Raw genomic sequence first — 13,915 nt, forward strand, 5'->3', positions numbered from 1 at the left:
ACACTCAAGCCAAGAGAATTTTATCTTTAGTAAATAGTAAATTGTATACTTGGAAAATTCTAGAAATTCTTAGTAATCATACACCTCTAATTTCCTATTGCATTTTCTCAAATGACCCACTGTGCCTAGAGAAATAAATTATTAAAGATAAACCCCTGTATTCTTAAGTCAAATAATTCAACAGCAAGATTTTAGATTACCTTTGATTTTGGCATTATATTTACAAGCCTTGGAATACTGCTCTATGATTATATCAGAGTTCCTCTTCAGTTGTTCCACTTGAAATTACATCTCCCATTTTCTCTAAATAACTACTATAAATTAAAAGCAGCTCTTCAGAGATGAAATTTACTGAAGCTCCAAATCATGGTAATTAAACTTTTACACCACAACACACTACCATGTGTTTCCAGATATTATTTTATAGAAATCTAAGGCAGGCTTTGTTCTGTCATTTTTCCAATATTTTTAAAGGAAGATATATGTGAAAAGAAGTATAGTTGGGTGGGAAAGGCTTTTCACTCCACAAGAATTCTGGGATCCAAAAAATTTTCCTATTCCACATAAGGAAGAAATTGAACTCTTTCGAAATTTTCCATGAAGAAAGCCACAGAGAGACCACCCCAGGATAGCTAATAAAGTCGTTGTTAGGACATTTACTTGGGAAATGGGAGACTTAGGGTCAAACTCTTGCCTGACAGATGAGGGGCATTGACCTGAATATTCCTCTTCCTAATGAAACACCATAATTACAAGACATTGGAGTATAGTGATACAAGGTTTGCTGTCTGGTTCTGTCTTTTTCATTTAGACCAGAAGTTTGAGCTTGGACCAGAAACATGTTAAGTAAAATTTTGTCAAAACTGATAATGTTTCTGAAAAAGCTTTGCTTGTAAGAAATTAGCATTTTCCAATGAAACACATCTGTCCCTGATCAGTCCTTATTATACGTTGTAAGCCAGAGGTTTTATGGCCAAGATCTATGGATTACTGCATTATTCGCAAGTGGTAAAGCCATGCATAAATTAGGTCTCTAATTCCAATTAAGTGCTAATTCTGTGTATCCTATGAGTTATGTCCTGGACTATCGTACATCCTAAGACAGTTGCCAGTAATGCAAACATGAATGAAGGTAACTTAAGACATATTATCTCAACAATGTTCTGGTAAAATAGTACTTGTATAACTAGCCAGATTCTGTCTTCTTAGATTTAATACTCCTGATTAAAACCAGAATTGAAATGACTAGAAATAGGTCTGTGAACAGCAATAGATATTTTTTTAATGTCCTTAAACATAATGTCAGAAAGTAATAGCAATTGTGGCAGAGTTTTTCTTCAAAGGTTCTCATTTTATCAACTCTGTGTTTCTCTGGGTCTTCAAAGTCCTTCCTATTTTAACCTAAAACCTAAGGACCACCTTTCATCCAGCATGAGACATATCTTTTTGTCAGGGGATGGGGCTGAGGAAGCAGGCTTCACCATGGGACACTGCTCAGCTACTTTAATGCTGGGAGTCAACCAGAGACCAGCTGGATGTCAATGTGGTGCAGTTTTCAGCGCTACTTCCCACTTCTCTCCTCTCCAACTAATGTCCTTTGCTGGCAGCATTACACAAAATTTTTACTGCAGGGGTTTTACCAGAACCTTCACTGAGATTTCAACTAGAACTAATCACTTATTTTAATAAAGTTAAACAGAAGCTGCTCAGGCTATTTTACAGCAGATACTACACTTGATTGATAGGGTTAAAGTTAGGGAGAAGTGCGTCACAGCCTCAACTCTGAACTTTGTCTCTTAATTTTTTAGTGAGTGAACTGTTATGCCATTTTGAATGAAACTTAATCACACTGAAAATTAGGTTTAATACAAATACAGATGAATAAACTGTAAAAGGCAATGCTCAGTCTGTGTTTATACATTTGTGTTTACTCAGAGCAGACTCTCTTTTTGCAGATAGTCTTCTGTTTAAAATGTCTTTTTCCACTATAGTCTATTTAAAGATGAGTTTGATGACACAAAACTTCAGACATGACAACACACTAAATATTTGTATGCTCTTTTGCATTTTTAAGGTTTCCTCCAAACTACAGCTGATGAGTTTTGCTATTACTATGCAAGAAAAGATGGTGGTGTGTGCTTTCCAGATTTTCCAAGAAAACAAGTGCGAGGGCCAGCTTCTAACTCCCTGGACCACATGGAAGAATACGACAAAGAGGAAGAGATCAGCAGGTTCATAAAGATAAATGCTGTTTAATCTGAAAAAAAACCCTAGCAAAGTCTGTGGTTTTCACAGTGAAACAGCTCCGTGTGTGCTTATGCTGAGCAGCTGTGTTTTCCAGATGTGACTTTCTTTTGCTGCTGCTAGTGTACGTCAAAAGAGAAAGTTACATGAGCTTCAGCACTTCAGTCCCATTTGATATTTGCCTTGCTGAAAAGGTGTTAGAATCCTACTCTGATCCACCCTGTGGATCTTGGTATTCATCCAGCCTGATGGATGATCGTGGATCATTCGTAGTTCTGGGAAGTAATCTGTACCTAAATTTAATATTACTAAAAAACTATGATAAGTTTATTTGTAAAATATTTATTTTGTGATCTTCAATTTATTTCAATGGGGGGGGGGGTGGTTTGTGAAAAGAATTCTATTATTCCATCATAAGTTATTATTTTAAAATGGATATTAAAATCAAAATTTTATCCAAGTGATGAAATTTACTGTGTTTATTTTATAGTAGAAATTCTGTATTTCTAAATTATTCTCATCTTTTGCCAACTTTTTTCCCTCCCATTGCTCTACATTTTGGATCTAAGTTTATTTAATTTTCTCTTTTTTGTATGCAGACCAAATTTTTCTCAAGTGAAGTTAAAGCTGATTTTCTGTATTATGTCCTTGCATACATTCAAGGGAATAATTCATACATATTAATATATTAAAAAATGTTTTATTATAAACCTGTTCTTAATATAATTGCAGAGCAATAATTTTATCTTTTAGGGTCATTGTTGTGTCATGGTTATGAGAAAGAAGAAATGTCTCACTATTTCTTTAAATCTCTTTAGAAAACACAAGCACAACTGCTTCTGTATTCAGGAGGTTGTGAGTGGACTAAGGCAGCCTGTTGGAGCAGTACATTGTGGGGATGGATCCCATCGCCTCTTTATTCTTGAGAAAGAAGGATATGTGAAGATTTTAACTCCCGAAGGAGACATACTCAAGGAACCTTTTTTGGATATACACAAACTTGTTCAAAGTGGAATAAAGGTTGGATTTTATACTTACCTCTACCTTTTATATTTTAGCATGCATGTGTTTTAGGTATTAATTAAATTTAAATAACAGAAAAGAGTAATGACAAGAGACACCACAGTTCTTTCTGGCAAAGAAGTGAAAACTCATAGTGGGAAGGGAAAACAGCATCTTGTAACTCTTATCAAACTATTTTCTTTCCCTTCATTTTTTCCTCACTTTAAATTCAAATGAAACTATTTAGAATCAGCATTCCACAGCAGTATCTTTGTATTTTCATCCTTTGGGCTCATTTCCATCCCATTGAATTCAAATGAGTTTTGCTGTGGTGCCAAGGGGAGCGAGTTTGGCTTAGGGCCTCCCCTGCACTCCAGGTGCTCGGTGATGCCTGGAGAGCTGGACACAGAAGTGGGCCTGGGAATGCTCAGGGATGCCCTGCAGAGGAGCAGGGGTGCTCATTCCCTCTTGGCTTGACTCCAAATGTAGCACAAGCTTCCCTTGGTGGGAGGCTGCTTTAAAACTGCGTGTGTTGGAGGGTCATGTAAAAGTCACTGACCCTCTCAATTCAGATATAAGGGTTGGTGGGATGAACAGCTTCCATCCTGTTCCCTGGGAACACTTTCATGGTCGGGGCAGTGAGTGGGGAATGGGCACTGATGGGAATATGTTGGAAGGTGGAAGTGAGAAATTACATCTAGTTATGGGGTAAGTACCAATGGAAAACTCTTAAGTCTGTTGGAAGATATTTTACCTCTGGAATGCTGTCAAGTGCTGTTCCATGTTGATTTCTTGCCACAATTCAGAGTGGTAATGCAAGTAAAATTCAGATACATAAAGAAGTTTAAGTTGTAATCAGGTTATGCCTAGAACAGTCAGGAATATATATCAAAAAGCCTTTATAGATGAAAGTTATATTGACACACTCTTGACAGAGGGATCTTAAATTATAATTGTGACAAACTAGATCAATTTGAAACGCACAACACATGTTAACTGATAATTTAGTTTCAGCTGTAAGGGCAAGAGGCCAATTAGGATAGACTTTTCTGAGAGAAAATCTCAGAGGTTTTTAGTGTGTATTGAAAAAGAGAGCACGTATTGCACCTTTTTCAGGAAAAAAACTACTTTATGTGATTATGTATTTTGCTGAATACTTCCCTTTCTGCCCCTGAAGATAACCACTATGTTCTAGATATCCAAACAGAAGGGACTTACCAGGGGTGTTTTTGAACGGCCGTCTAAGACTGTTTCATATTTCTTAACCAAAAGTTCTGATCACTTGTACTTGTGGAAAACTGACAGTGAAATTTCCACAGAACTGTTATTGGTCCCAAAGAAACCTTTCTCAAGGAAACTTTTACAGCTGCAACTTAGAGACAAGGCTAAATGGAAAACTTATTTTCCATGCTTCTGAACAGGCACTAACCTGCTTGATACGACTCCCAACAGGTACCCTCAGGATCAGATACAACTTTCAGTTCTGTTTTAAATCCGTGACCTGATATTTTTAATCTATACTATTCTAATCATCATGTAATGCTTTACACTGGATCTGTTTCAACTATAACATTTTGTCTAAATAATTTGATGTTTCTAAGCTAGAAAGTCTAATTCAATTCCCTGAGATAACAGTCCAGTGACTGAGGATAACTGTGTTGCAGAGTTTAATGCAGGCTGGCAAGAATGGAGGCTTTATGTACTTTTCAGGGAAGAAGAAAGGGAATGTGCCTAGGAGCAGGACTCCAGCTCCTTAACAGAAAGAGTAAAGAATTTGTGGAATGAGTACATTACATAAAATAATAAATAAATCAAAAACCCCAAGCCCCATATAACCAAAATGGTAGTTTTAAAACAAGGGTTCTTAAACATTTTTACATTTATCCTCTGCAGTCTAGTTCCTATAATCATTGTTCATGGTCCCTTATCTAAAAGGATGGGAGATCACTGTGGCAATGGCAGCATTGTCACTACTTGATAGAGTATTTGGTTTTACTTACCTGTTGCACACTTCAATACTAGAAATCAGTAATGGAGAACACTCTGTGGATAGATGATTTTCCAGCAGGCAGTCAGCAGAAGAGTCAGCAGTTACAAAAAAAATCAACGTAGGTAAAACTAGGTAAAACACTGCATCCACTTGCACAGCACAAACATCATGGGATGTGTCCTCTGTGCTCACTCAGGAAATATGTATAGCACTAGAATTTGGATGTACAAATTTTGAAGAAAACAAAAACCGTTCACCTGTTTTCCAGCCTCAGAGCAATAATAGTAAGAAAAGCCAAACAATTTTTTCCCCTAAAAAGAAATGTAAAACTTATTCTCTCTTATACTCCAAGTGTCTGAAAACAGCTGCTTCTGCTATTTTCTTTCTGTACCTGAAATACAAACAAATACTTAACTCCAGTGACAGTAAAAACAGCAAAAATACCTTTTCAGACTTTTAGAGACGTATGTTGTACCCAGTAAATAATTAAAATAATGATAATGACAATGCCAATAATGCAGCTGTGGTTGAATCAAAGGTAATGTAAATTGATGCCTCTGAAAAGAATTCTGGACAGCTATCCCATTAAGATATTTATAATACCAATAGATGGAATAATATAGATAGAATAATATAGTGGTGGTTGATTTTGTCTTCTTTTTTTTAATGTCAAGAGGAAATTTAGCAGTGATAAAATCATTATATTGTCATGAAGTAGCAAATCTGTTCCAAAGAATCAACTTAGAACTATCCTGAGGCTGATATAACCAAGAAACGGAAGTGATATATTTCCGTCATAAAAATAATCCTGGAGGTTAGTTCTGATCTCACTAACATATTTCACTCATTACAGCAATGACAATCAGATAAGGAGGAAAACAATATACTAAAACTACTGGTCCCTGTGTTTATGAAATTCATTTGAAGCCCCTAACATTGCTGTGAGCAACTTTGTAGGGCTTCTTCACGGGCTCTGCTGCCCTAAGCATGTCAATAAGATTGTCTGGGCTTGCTTCTTGTCCATCACTCCTGAGAAGGTTTGTGGATATAAATAGAAAGCAAGTAAGAGTGGTACAACTCTTTGCCTAAGTTTTATTGGTCCATTGCCTTTTAATGTTCATTGAAGTCACTGAGGTTCTCTGCTTGAAAATTGTTGCTGCAGTACAATTACTGACAGTTGCATGATTTAATTTTAAGTAGTTCAAATAAAAAAGAAGCAGCAATAATTTTATCTGCTGCCAGTATCTCAGAAGGAATTAGCACAAGTGTGAAGAAGTATTTCATAACAGAGATAGATTCCATGAATGGATGATAGTGACTTGTGCTTCTTGGTGGCCCAACTCAAGAGAATATTAGATGCAGGATTCCTGAAGATTAAAAAAAAAAAAAAAAAAAAAAAAAAAAAAAAAAAAGCTTAAGAACCAATTTTTCTTTCCGCATCTCCTAATTTGTAAACCTCTTTGACAGCACAGTTAGCAGAAATGCTTTTTTGATCTTCTATTTTTAAATTTAGTTGTTCAAAGCCACAAATGTGTATTAGTCAAGAATTTACTAATTCAACATCTGTGGCCTTCTCCAATGCATTTTATGTCAGCCTAGCTACATAAGTATTGCAGTGTGTGTGCATGGATTGGATGCTTGGCAACCCCCTCCTGTCACCTCCTCCCCTGCGTCAGGAATGTGGTGACAAGAAAAAGCCATGTACCTTGGTCTTGCCTCATAGCTGAGCAAGGACATGAGTGAGACATGGACCTGTAAGTCAAATCTAGGCCATGCATCTGGCTCAACTATTTAGGAATATCTAGCCCAGTGTAGTGGAGAAAATACTGATTCCATCTCCTAATACATTGCGAACAATACTGAGTGTATACAGAAGAAAGAAAATGAACCTTTTACAAAAAAAACCCCAACATAATATACCCAAACTAAAAGTCTGCTTTCCCTGTTTTGGTGACTTACTGGTCCATTGTGTTGTGGTGAAGAGAGCTGTTAGTTGCAGAGCAACATTTTACGGTTCTTCCTTCAAAGTTATGTAGCAAAAACAAATTTTTAATGAAAATATTAGAACCCATTTTTTTCTTTCCATATGATTTTCACAGCTGTTATTTTCTTTCTGTTTTAAACTATTGCCAAGTAGAAAAGAGGCAGAAAGTCAAAATGAGAAGCTATTGAACTAATAATGGTAACACTTTAAGTGTCATTTAAGGAGCTCTTAATCAATTATTAAGAAATCTATTATTATTATTATTAGAAAATAATATCTGAATCTGATGTATCTGAATCTCTTGTCAAAATTTAGGCAAAAAAATTAAAGGCTCTAAAAGTATCATGCAAATCCAATTTAATCCCATAATGCTTTCAGCAGGGAAAAAAAAAGTGTCAAAATATTCTGAACACTTGGATTTAATGATTTCCTGAGATGCAACAATGCTGAATATGCTGTTATTACAAGATGAGTCCAGTCACCTGGTACTCAAGATTGTATCTATCTTACAGAAAAATGGTCAATGCTATAGCAGTTATCCAACTTTTCATACTCCTGTGACTGTATTTTATCTTATTAACTGTATTATTTCCGAAGATTTTGAAACCTTTAGGTTAGCAGCAGTCACCATAAAATGTAGCACAACCTATTACATCAATTTTCACTTACTTTCTTCTCTCCTGAGCCCAAAAACCTGTATTGGTCTGAAATATATTGTTCAGAAGGGAAGGCATCAAGGTACGGTTTGGCAACAACAAAAAAATTAGGAGCTTACCACTTCTCTAGGGAATTAAATGCTATAATCACCTTTCAGGATACTTTCTGAAAAGCTAAGTAGCTCTAGGGCTGCAATGGTTGGTCCTTAAATCATTTTTGTGGACCTTTCCTATAATCATTCAACTTCCCCAAATCCTTTTAAAACCAAGGACCTCAGCACTGTATGAAGAAGCCAAGTTTACATCTTGCTGCTGCCAATGGTGAAATCGAGTCCCTGTAGTTAGAAGGTCGTTTTCTACTTATAAATCCAATGACTGAACGAGTTCCTTAGGTACAGAATTGCAGCAGGGCTTCATGTTCAGTTGCTTGTCATCTCTGATCCTTAGGTTATTTTCAGTTTATTGCTTTTTTTCTTGGTTTTGTTTTGGTTTTGGTTTTGATTATGACTAAGCTCTGGTGCAGCTCTGGTGTGTATCTGCTGGCTACAGGGTCATAAATTGTGCAGCCACCAAGAACGGCTGCACTTTGCCTCACACAGTGCTGAGAGCAGAAACCCCTGAAAAATGGGTGTCCTTAAATTTGCCATTATGCACCACTTGCACTTGTGTGAGATTCAGTTATTTATATTGTGTTTTAGCTAGTAATAAAATATTTCTCATGCATCTCACAGGAATACCATGATAAAGGCCAAAGTCTCTGAGGAAGGAAAGGGCAGGGGAAGGAAGGGAAAAGGGACAGAAAATCTCAGTTAACTGGTATTAGAGATCACTGTTGAGAACATATGAGTTAAATTCAACCTCTGTCACCTTCTGCTCTGATCTATGACTATGGTTTTCCTTGTCAGAAACACTTAAACAGAAACTTCCCCTAAATATTAGGCCATAGTCACCTTTTTAGTTCATCTTGCTTTCAAACTAATATCAGTAAGACTACTTTATGTGAGTTTTTTAATTCCCAGAGTTTTTTAAATGCTATGTTCCTGTTTAATTCTTTGCAACTATTTTAACAGTCTATTATCTTTGCAGGGGAAAAAAAAAACACATAAAAATATCTGACAATTATTTTAAGTGTATGCTCAGCAAATTTCCCATTAATAGCCTTTAGATGAGTTAAAAGTTAGATATATCTTTTACTGTGGTTTGGTAGTTTTTTCATCAGAGCACAAGTGCTTTCAGTCCTGCAGAATCTTATTAATGAGTGATTCAGTGATTCAGGTAAGAATTTTCTGTGATGCCATGAAGACTGCTGTGGAACAGCAATTCATATGTTCAGTATAAGAGTATGGGAATAGAGTGTCAGACATTAAATATGTTAACTGTGCTGCTCTGAGCCAATTATTCCAGAGTTTCTTGGGATCAAATGAGCATCTGGTCGCCACAGGCATCTTTTTGCTGGAATGCATGATTAGTAGTGGAACATCTACTGTGCCTTCATGTTTGTGTCAAGATATTGGAACAGACTGCCCAGGGAAGTGGTGGAATCATCACCCCTGGAGGTGTTCAAAAGGCAGGTGGATATGGCACCTGGGGACATGGTTTAGTGGTGAACATGGTGGTGCTGGGTTAACGGTTGCACTTAATGATCATAGAGGTCTTTGCCAAAGTAAATGATTCCATGATTCTGTAACATGTAATCATGTGAATGTGTATTATTCAGGTCATTCAACATATAACCAAATTATTATTTTTTTTAATTGCCACTACCTCCAGCACTGGAAAACCTGCTCCAAGAAGTTTATAAGAGGTTGTGCTGTCTTTGCAGTGAGGAGTGGCTACAGAAAACTAGAGTAAGCCAGGGATAAAATCTATTTAAAATTTAGTGTGGGAATCAGATTGTGTTATTTGCTGAATTGCTGAGTTCTGTCTCTGATAAAACTTCTCACATGTTCCTCTTGACTGGATATGTACACTTGTTCTTGCATCTTGCTGATGCACAGACAGATCTAAGTTAATACATACACTCCCCATTGATATCCACAAGATTTATGTTACTGCCAGAATATCCACAATTCACATAATTCATGCTAGTCCTTCCATCCAAGTCCAGCAATTTCAATTTATTTTTCTCTGAACACTTACATGGATGAGGCTGAAATCAATGAACCTTCCTTGAACTTTTTGCCCTGACATCACAACAAGCTGTGCTCTCCTCCACTAAGCACTAGTGTGTACTCTCCACAAAGTTTATTTGCTCTCTGCTCCTTTGAAAGCCAAACTTAGAGTGGCTACTAAATTTGTGACCAATTAGTCCTGAAAGGGATTATTTTGATGTATGGAGAGAAAGGGGGGCAGTGGAAGGCTGTATTTCTCTCTGGGCTGCGCTGGAAGGAAAACTGAGAGGTTCTATCTGAATTTCTTCCTTCTTCAACCCAAAGGGCCTGCAATTCTTCAGTTATTCAGTAACAGACTATGAAAACTCTAGAAAGAAAATCCTCATTGTCCTACCAGACCAAGCTCTCATCTCTATATTAAGAATAGGGATAGTCCTCTAAAATAACAATGTTGAGGCACAGAACATAAGTATGACATATATTCTCTGGTGAACAAACTGAGATTTCATTTTAATTCTATTCTACAATTAATTGCACCAGTGCAAACTCTATTTGCTGTCCTGCTCTTGTACTTCTAAGAGTAATGAGATGGTAAATCCATGTAAGATATGTGCATAGGGGGGCAAGGTGAATGAAATCATTGACATACAACAGTGATACCTTTGGGGTATTCTTGGGTATCCTGGAACTCCTCTTTCAGTGTATTAAAAGGGGGACTCCAGCATGTCTTTGGTGAGAAACTGAAACACTACACTGCCTGTGTTGTTGCAAAAATGACAGACCTCAGATTTCTCCTGGAGACTGCAGAGGGAAGTGATGAAGACTATTTTTCAGCACAGGACTTGCAGCTGAAGTGATCTCAGGTCAAAGGACATGGGAGTTTCTCACTCATCTGAGAGGTCAGAAGAGCAGCAGTCGGATCTGTGGCAAACAGACATAATTTTTGAGGCTACACCTCACCTGTAACCTGCCTACTAGACACTACAATTAATTGCTTTTAAATGTCTTGACATAATTGGAGCAGAAAACTCAGAAAGAAATAATGGTTAAGGTATGCAAATGGCCAAATGTGAAAAAATCAGGATATTTTAAAGATAAACTATGTAGAATATCATTGGTTATAGTGACCTTAAACAGTAACAAAACAGACACACTTCACATAGCACAACAGTCTGCATGAGAATTCAGCCTTCTTCATGAAAAGATTTTTTTTTTCTTAATCAGTGATAAGTTCTTTGTAATTTTCAAGAGAGCGATGTTGCTATTGTGAGGACTTTTAACTGGGTTCAGAAACTGTAAAATATTGCATCTTAAACAAAGATTGTATAATGACAGTGAAATGTGCCTGGATTTCTCATTAACCATTTGCAGATTTTGCTTCTAATCCAAAAAGGGACACAACAGGCCTTTGAAAGAAGTTGTATCTTAGCACCATATAGCTTTGTTGAAATAGTTTCTTACCATCTAAAAAGCATGTGCCAACAGCTCTTAGAAACCTCTATTTTCGTGTGAGAGACTGCACTAGATAACCATACTCGAGCTAGCAATTGTGGAATAGTGCAGTGGCTCTCAGGCTGTAAGCTGACCAGATGAAGAACTGTCAGTTTATTCTGAGGAAATTTGAATCAACAAAACATAACCGTTTCTATTGATTTTGGGTAGCGTGTCTCAGATTTGAGGAGCTGAGAGGGGAAAGAAGATAATACTTTATCATTTTACATGCACATGTGTAGATTTTAATGTTCTGTGTTTCCTTGAGAGGAATCCCATGGTGCCAATTAACCTAACTTATTCCAAAACAATTCTCTGTTTGGAAAGAATAATTTTCATTGTGGGTGTTCTATGAAATTGTATGCCTCATACCCTGTTATTACTGAGATGTGTGCAGTGCAATTGAGAATGCCAGTTTCTTTTCCATGCTCTGTATAGATTATAGCTGTATCCCACACACAGTGCTAGATAATCCCTACTTTAATTTTGTTCTGTGTACAAATCCTTTTTGAACATTTAGTGGTTTAAAAAATGTAAAAATCCATCATCTTCTGAAACTACATTTGTTAAAACCAAAAGCTGAATTTAGAAGTGATCAAAACCAATGAATAACATGGTAATTATCTAATTAAAAGGAAATTATTGCTTTTGCTAAAGTATAACAGGCGGATCATGATAGCCAACACAAAATGGCAAAGAAGGAATAAAGTTACGCAGAAAATTCCATGGTTTTTAGCCAACACAGTTTCAACCACATGTTTTTCTTTAATGGGAGGTTTAACAGTCCACTTAGGCTCCAGGATTCATCATCCCTTTAAGCTCTTGGACACCCCGAAAACTGTAATAGTCCTAATAATCCTTCAGGGAATCCATGACACACTGGAGCTCTCAAAACCAGTCTGTGTCCTTGGGACTTTGTCGCTGTGCTTTCCTGTCCATCAGAGCTATGATTTCCTTTTGTTACATCCCTTGTACTGTGTCATATGGAAAAAGGGTCCTGTATTTGTCTTGAAAGAGGTGAAAAATTGAGTAACACATTTACTTGCACAGTTAATACAGCCCAACTGCTATTCCTATATATATTTCCCCCAGATGCCACAGAACAATTTTCTTTTATATCCTCTTACACACATTTTCTCACAAGCTCTTAAATCTTACTCTTTAGACAGGATCAGCAAGTTGGGTTGAGGGAGGAACATTTCCTCCAAGGAGCACTGGTGTATTATCATGTTTTCCACCCATTTTATCCCCTCTGCAGTAAAAGTTGGACAAATGATCTGCCCCTAATTAATGGTTTATATATAATTTTAGCTTTAAAAAGCAGTAGTAACTAATTTTTCCCATTACCAAAAACATAAAAAGCTCCAAAAGATGAAACCACTTAGTAGCTGACACTTATTTTTCTTCATTGTCAGTGTCTGCCTACATTCTCATATTGCTGGAATTTTTAAAGAAATTACTCCATAAATCTCAATAAAGTAATATTCTCTCTTAGATTTAATTTGGAAAATGGAATATACAATCTGTGGGAGAGAGGTCTGCAAAATACTTTCAACCATTTGTTTTTAATTTACAGCAGATACTTTTAAAAACCTTGATCTATCTTCACTGGCATTGGACTGCAATCCCTACAGCTGAATTGCAACAACTTTATTTATGTAATAATCATTATTTTTATGCTAACTGAATGCCTTGAGAAGAAATAAAAGAGGGAGTAAATCACCCAAAAACTTTCATATTTTTGACATTCTTAAAGATTTGGTGAACCTCCCTCAGCTGGAATCTCAATCACTGTAACAGCCCAGAGACAATACACAAGTGGTAGTACATAGATGGATCTGAGTGATCCGTAGTGTAAATGAGAAGAGGTTTATTTAATATCAAACTACATAAGAAAAGTCCTTACTTGAGTTCTTCCTTAAAGAAAATACATACCATAACAAACTAGATGCTTAATTGTTAGTAATGAATGTAAGATGGTATTGTACACTTCACAGAGGCCTAGTTGAAGAGCTATTGTCTCTCTTTATCAAGTAGCAGACCATGTTTAGGGCTGTTAAAACCCTGAGCACTTTAAAGATCTCATCAAATCAAAAGAATCTCAGATCAGAAGAGAGGGGATGTGAAATTCCCATTGCTGCTGTTTTCCTTCCCCATAATGGCCTTACAAGATATGACAGGACAATATTATCAGGACAGAATTGCTCCAGTGACTTTTTGAGGGAGGGAAAGAGAAGTCACAGTGCTGTCACATAACAAGCAGGTGTGTGCCTGTGTAAATAAGCCAGAAGATCAAATAAATCTTAACAAGCCACCTACGAGATCACTCTGGTTTGCCCCTACAGTGACTTAGAGATCACTGCCCTGCCAAACCCAGGGCAGCTCCAAACATCATGTCCAAAGTCTGAAGCAGCAGACAAATCCAAAAATAGGGAAT

General features: G+C 36.7%; 1 protein-coding gene across 1 annotated transcript in view; it reads left to right on the forward strand.

Annotated features, from left to right (window-relative positions):
* HHIP (hedgehog interacting protein) overlaps nucleotides 1-13,915 on the forward strand; it is a 68,281-nt gene that overhangs the window by 12,486 nt on the left and 41,880 nt on the right. The window contains exons 3-4 of the mRNA XM_002188937.7: nucleotides 2,075-2,231; nucleotides 3,063-3,264. Coding sequence (XP_002188973.5) covers nucleotides 2,075-2,231; nucleotides 3,063-3,264 — 359 coding nt within the window. The remainder of the gene's footprint in view (nucleotides 1-2,074; nucleotides 2,232-3,062; nucleotides 3,265-13,915) is intronic.

The sequence above is a fragment of the Taeniopygia guttata genome, chromosome 4, assembly GCF_048771995.1.
Source record: "Taeniopygia guttata chromosome 4, bTaeGut7.mat, whole genome shotgun sequence".
Lineage (NCBI taxonomy): Eukaryota > Metazoa > Chordata > Aves > Passeriformes > Estrildidae > Taeniopygia > Taeniopygia guttata.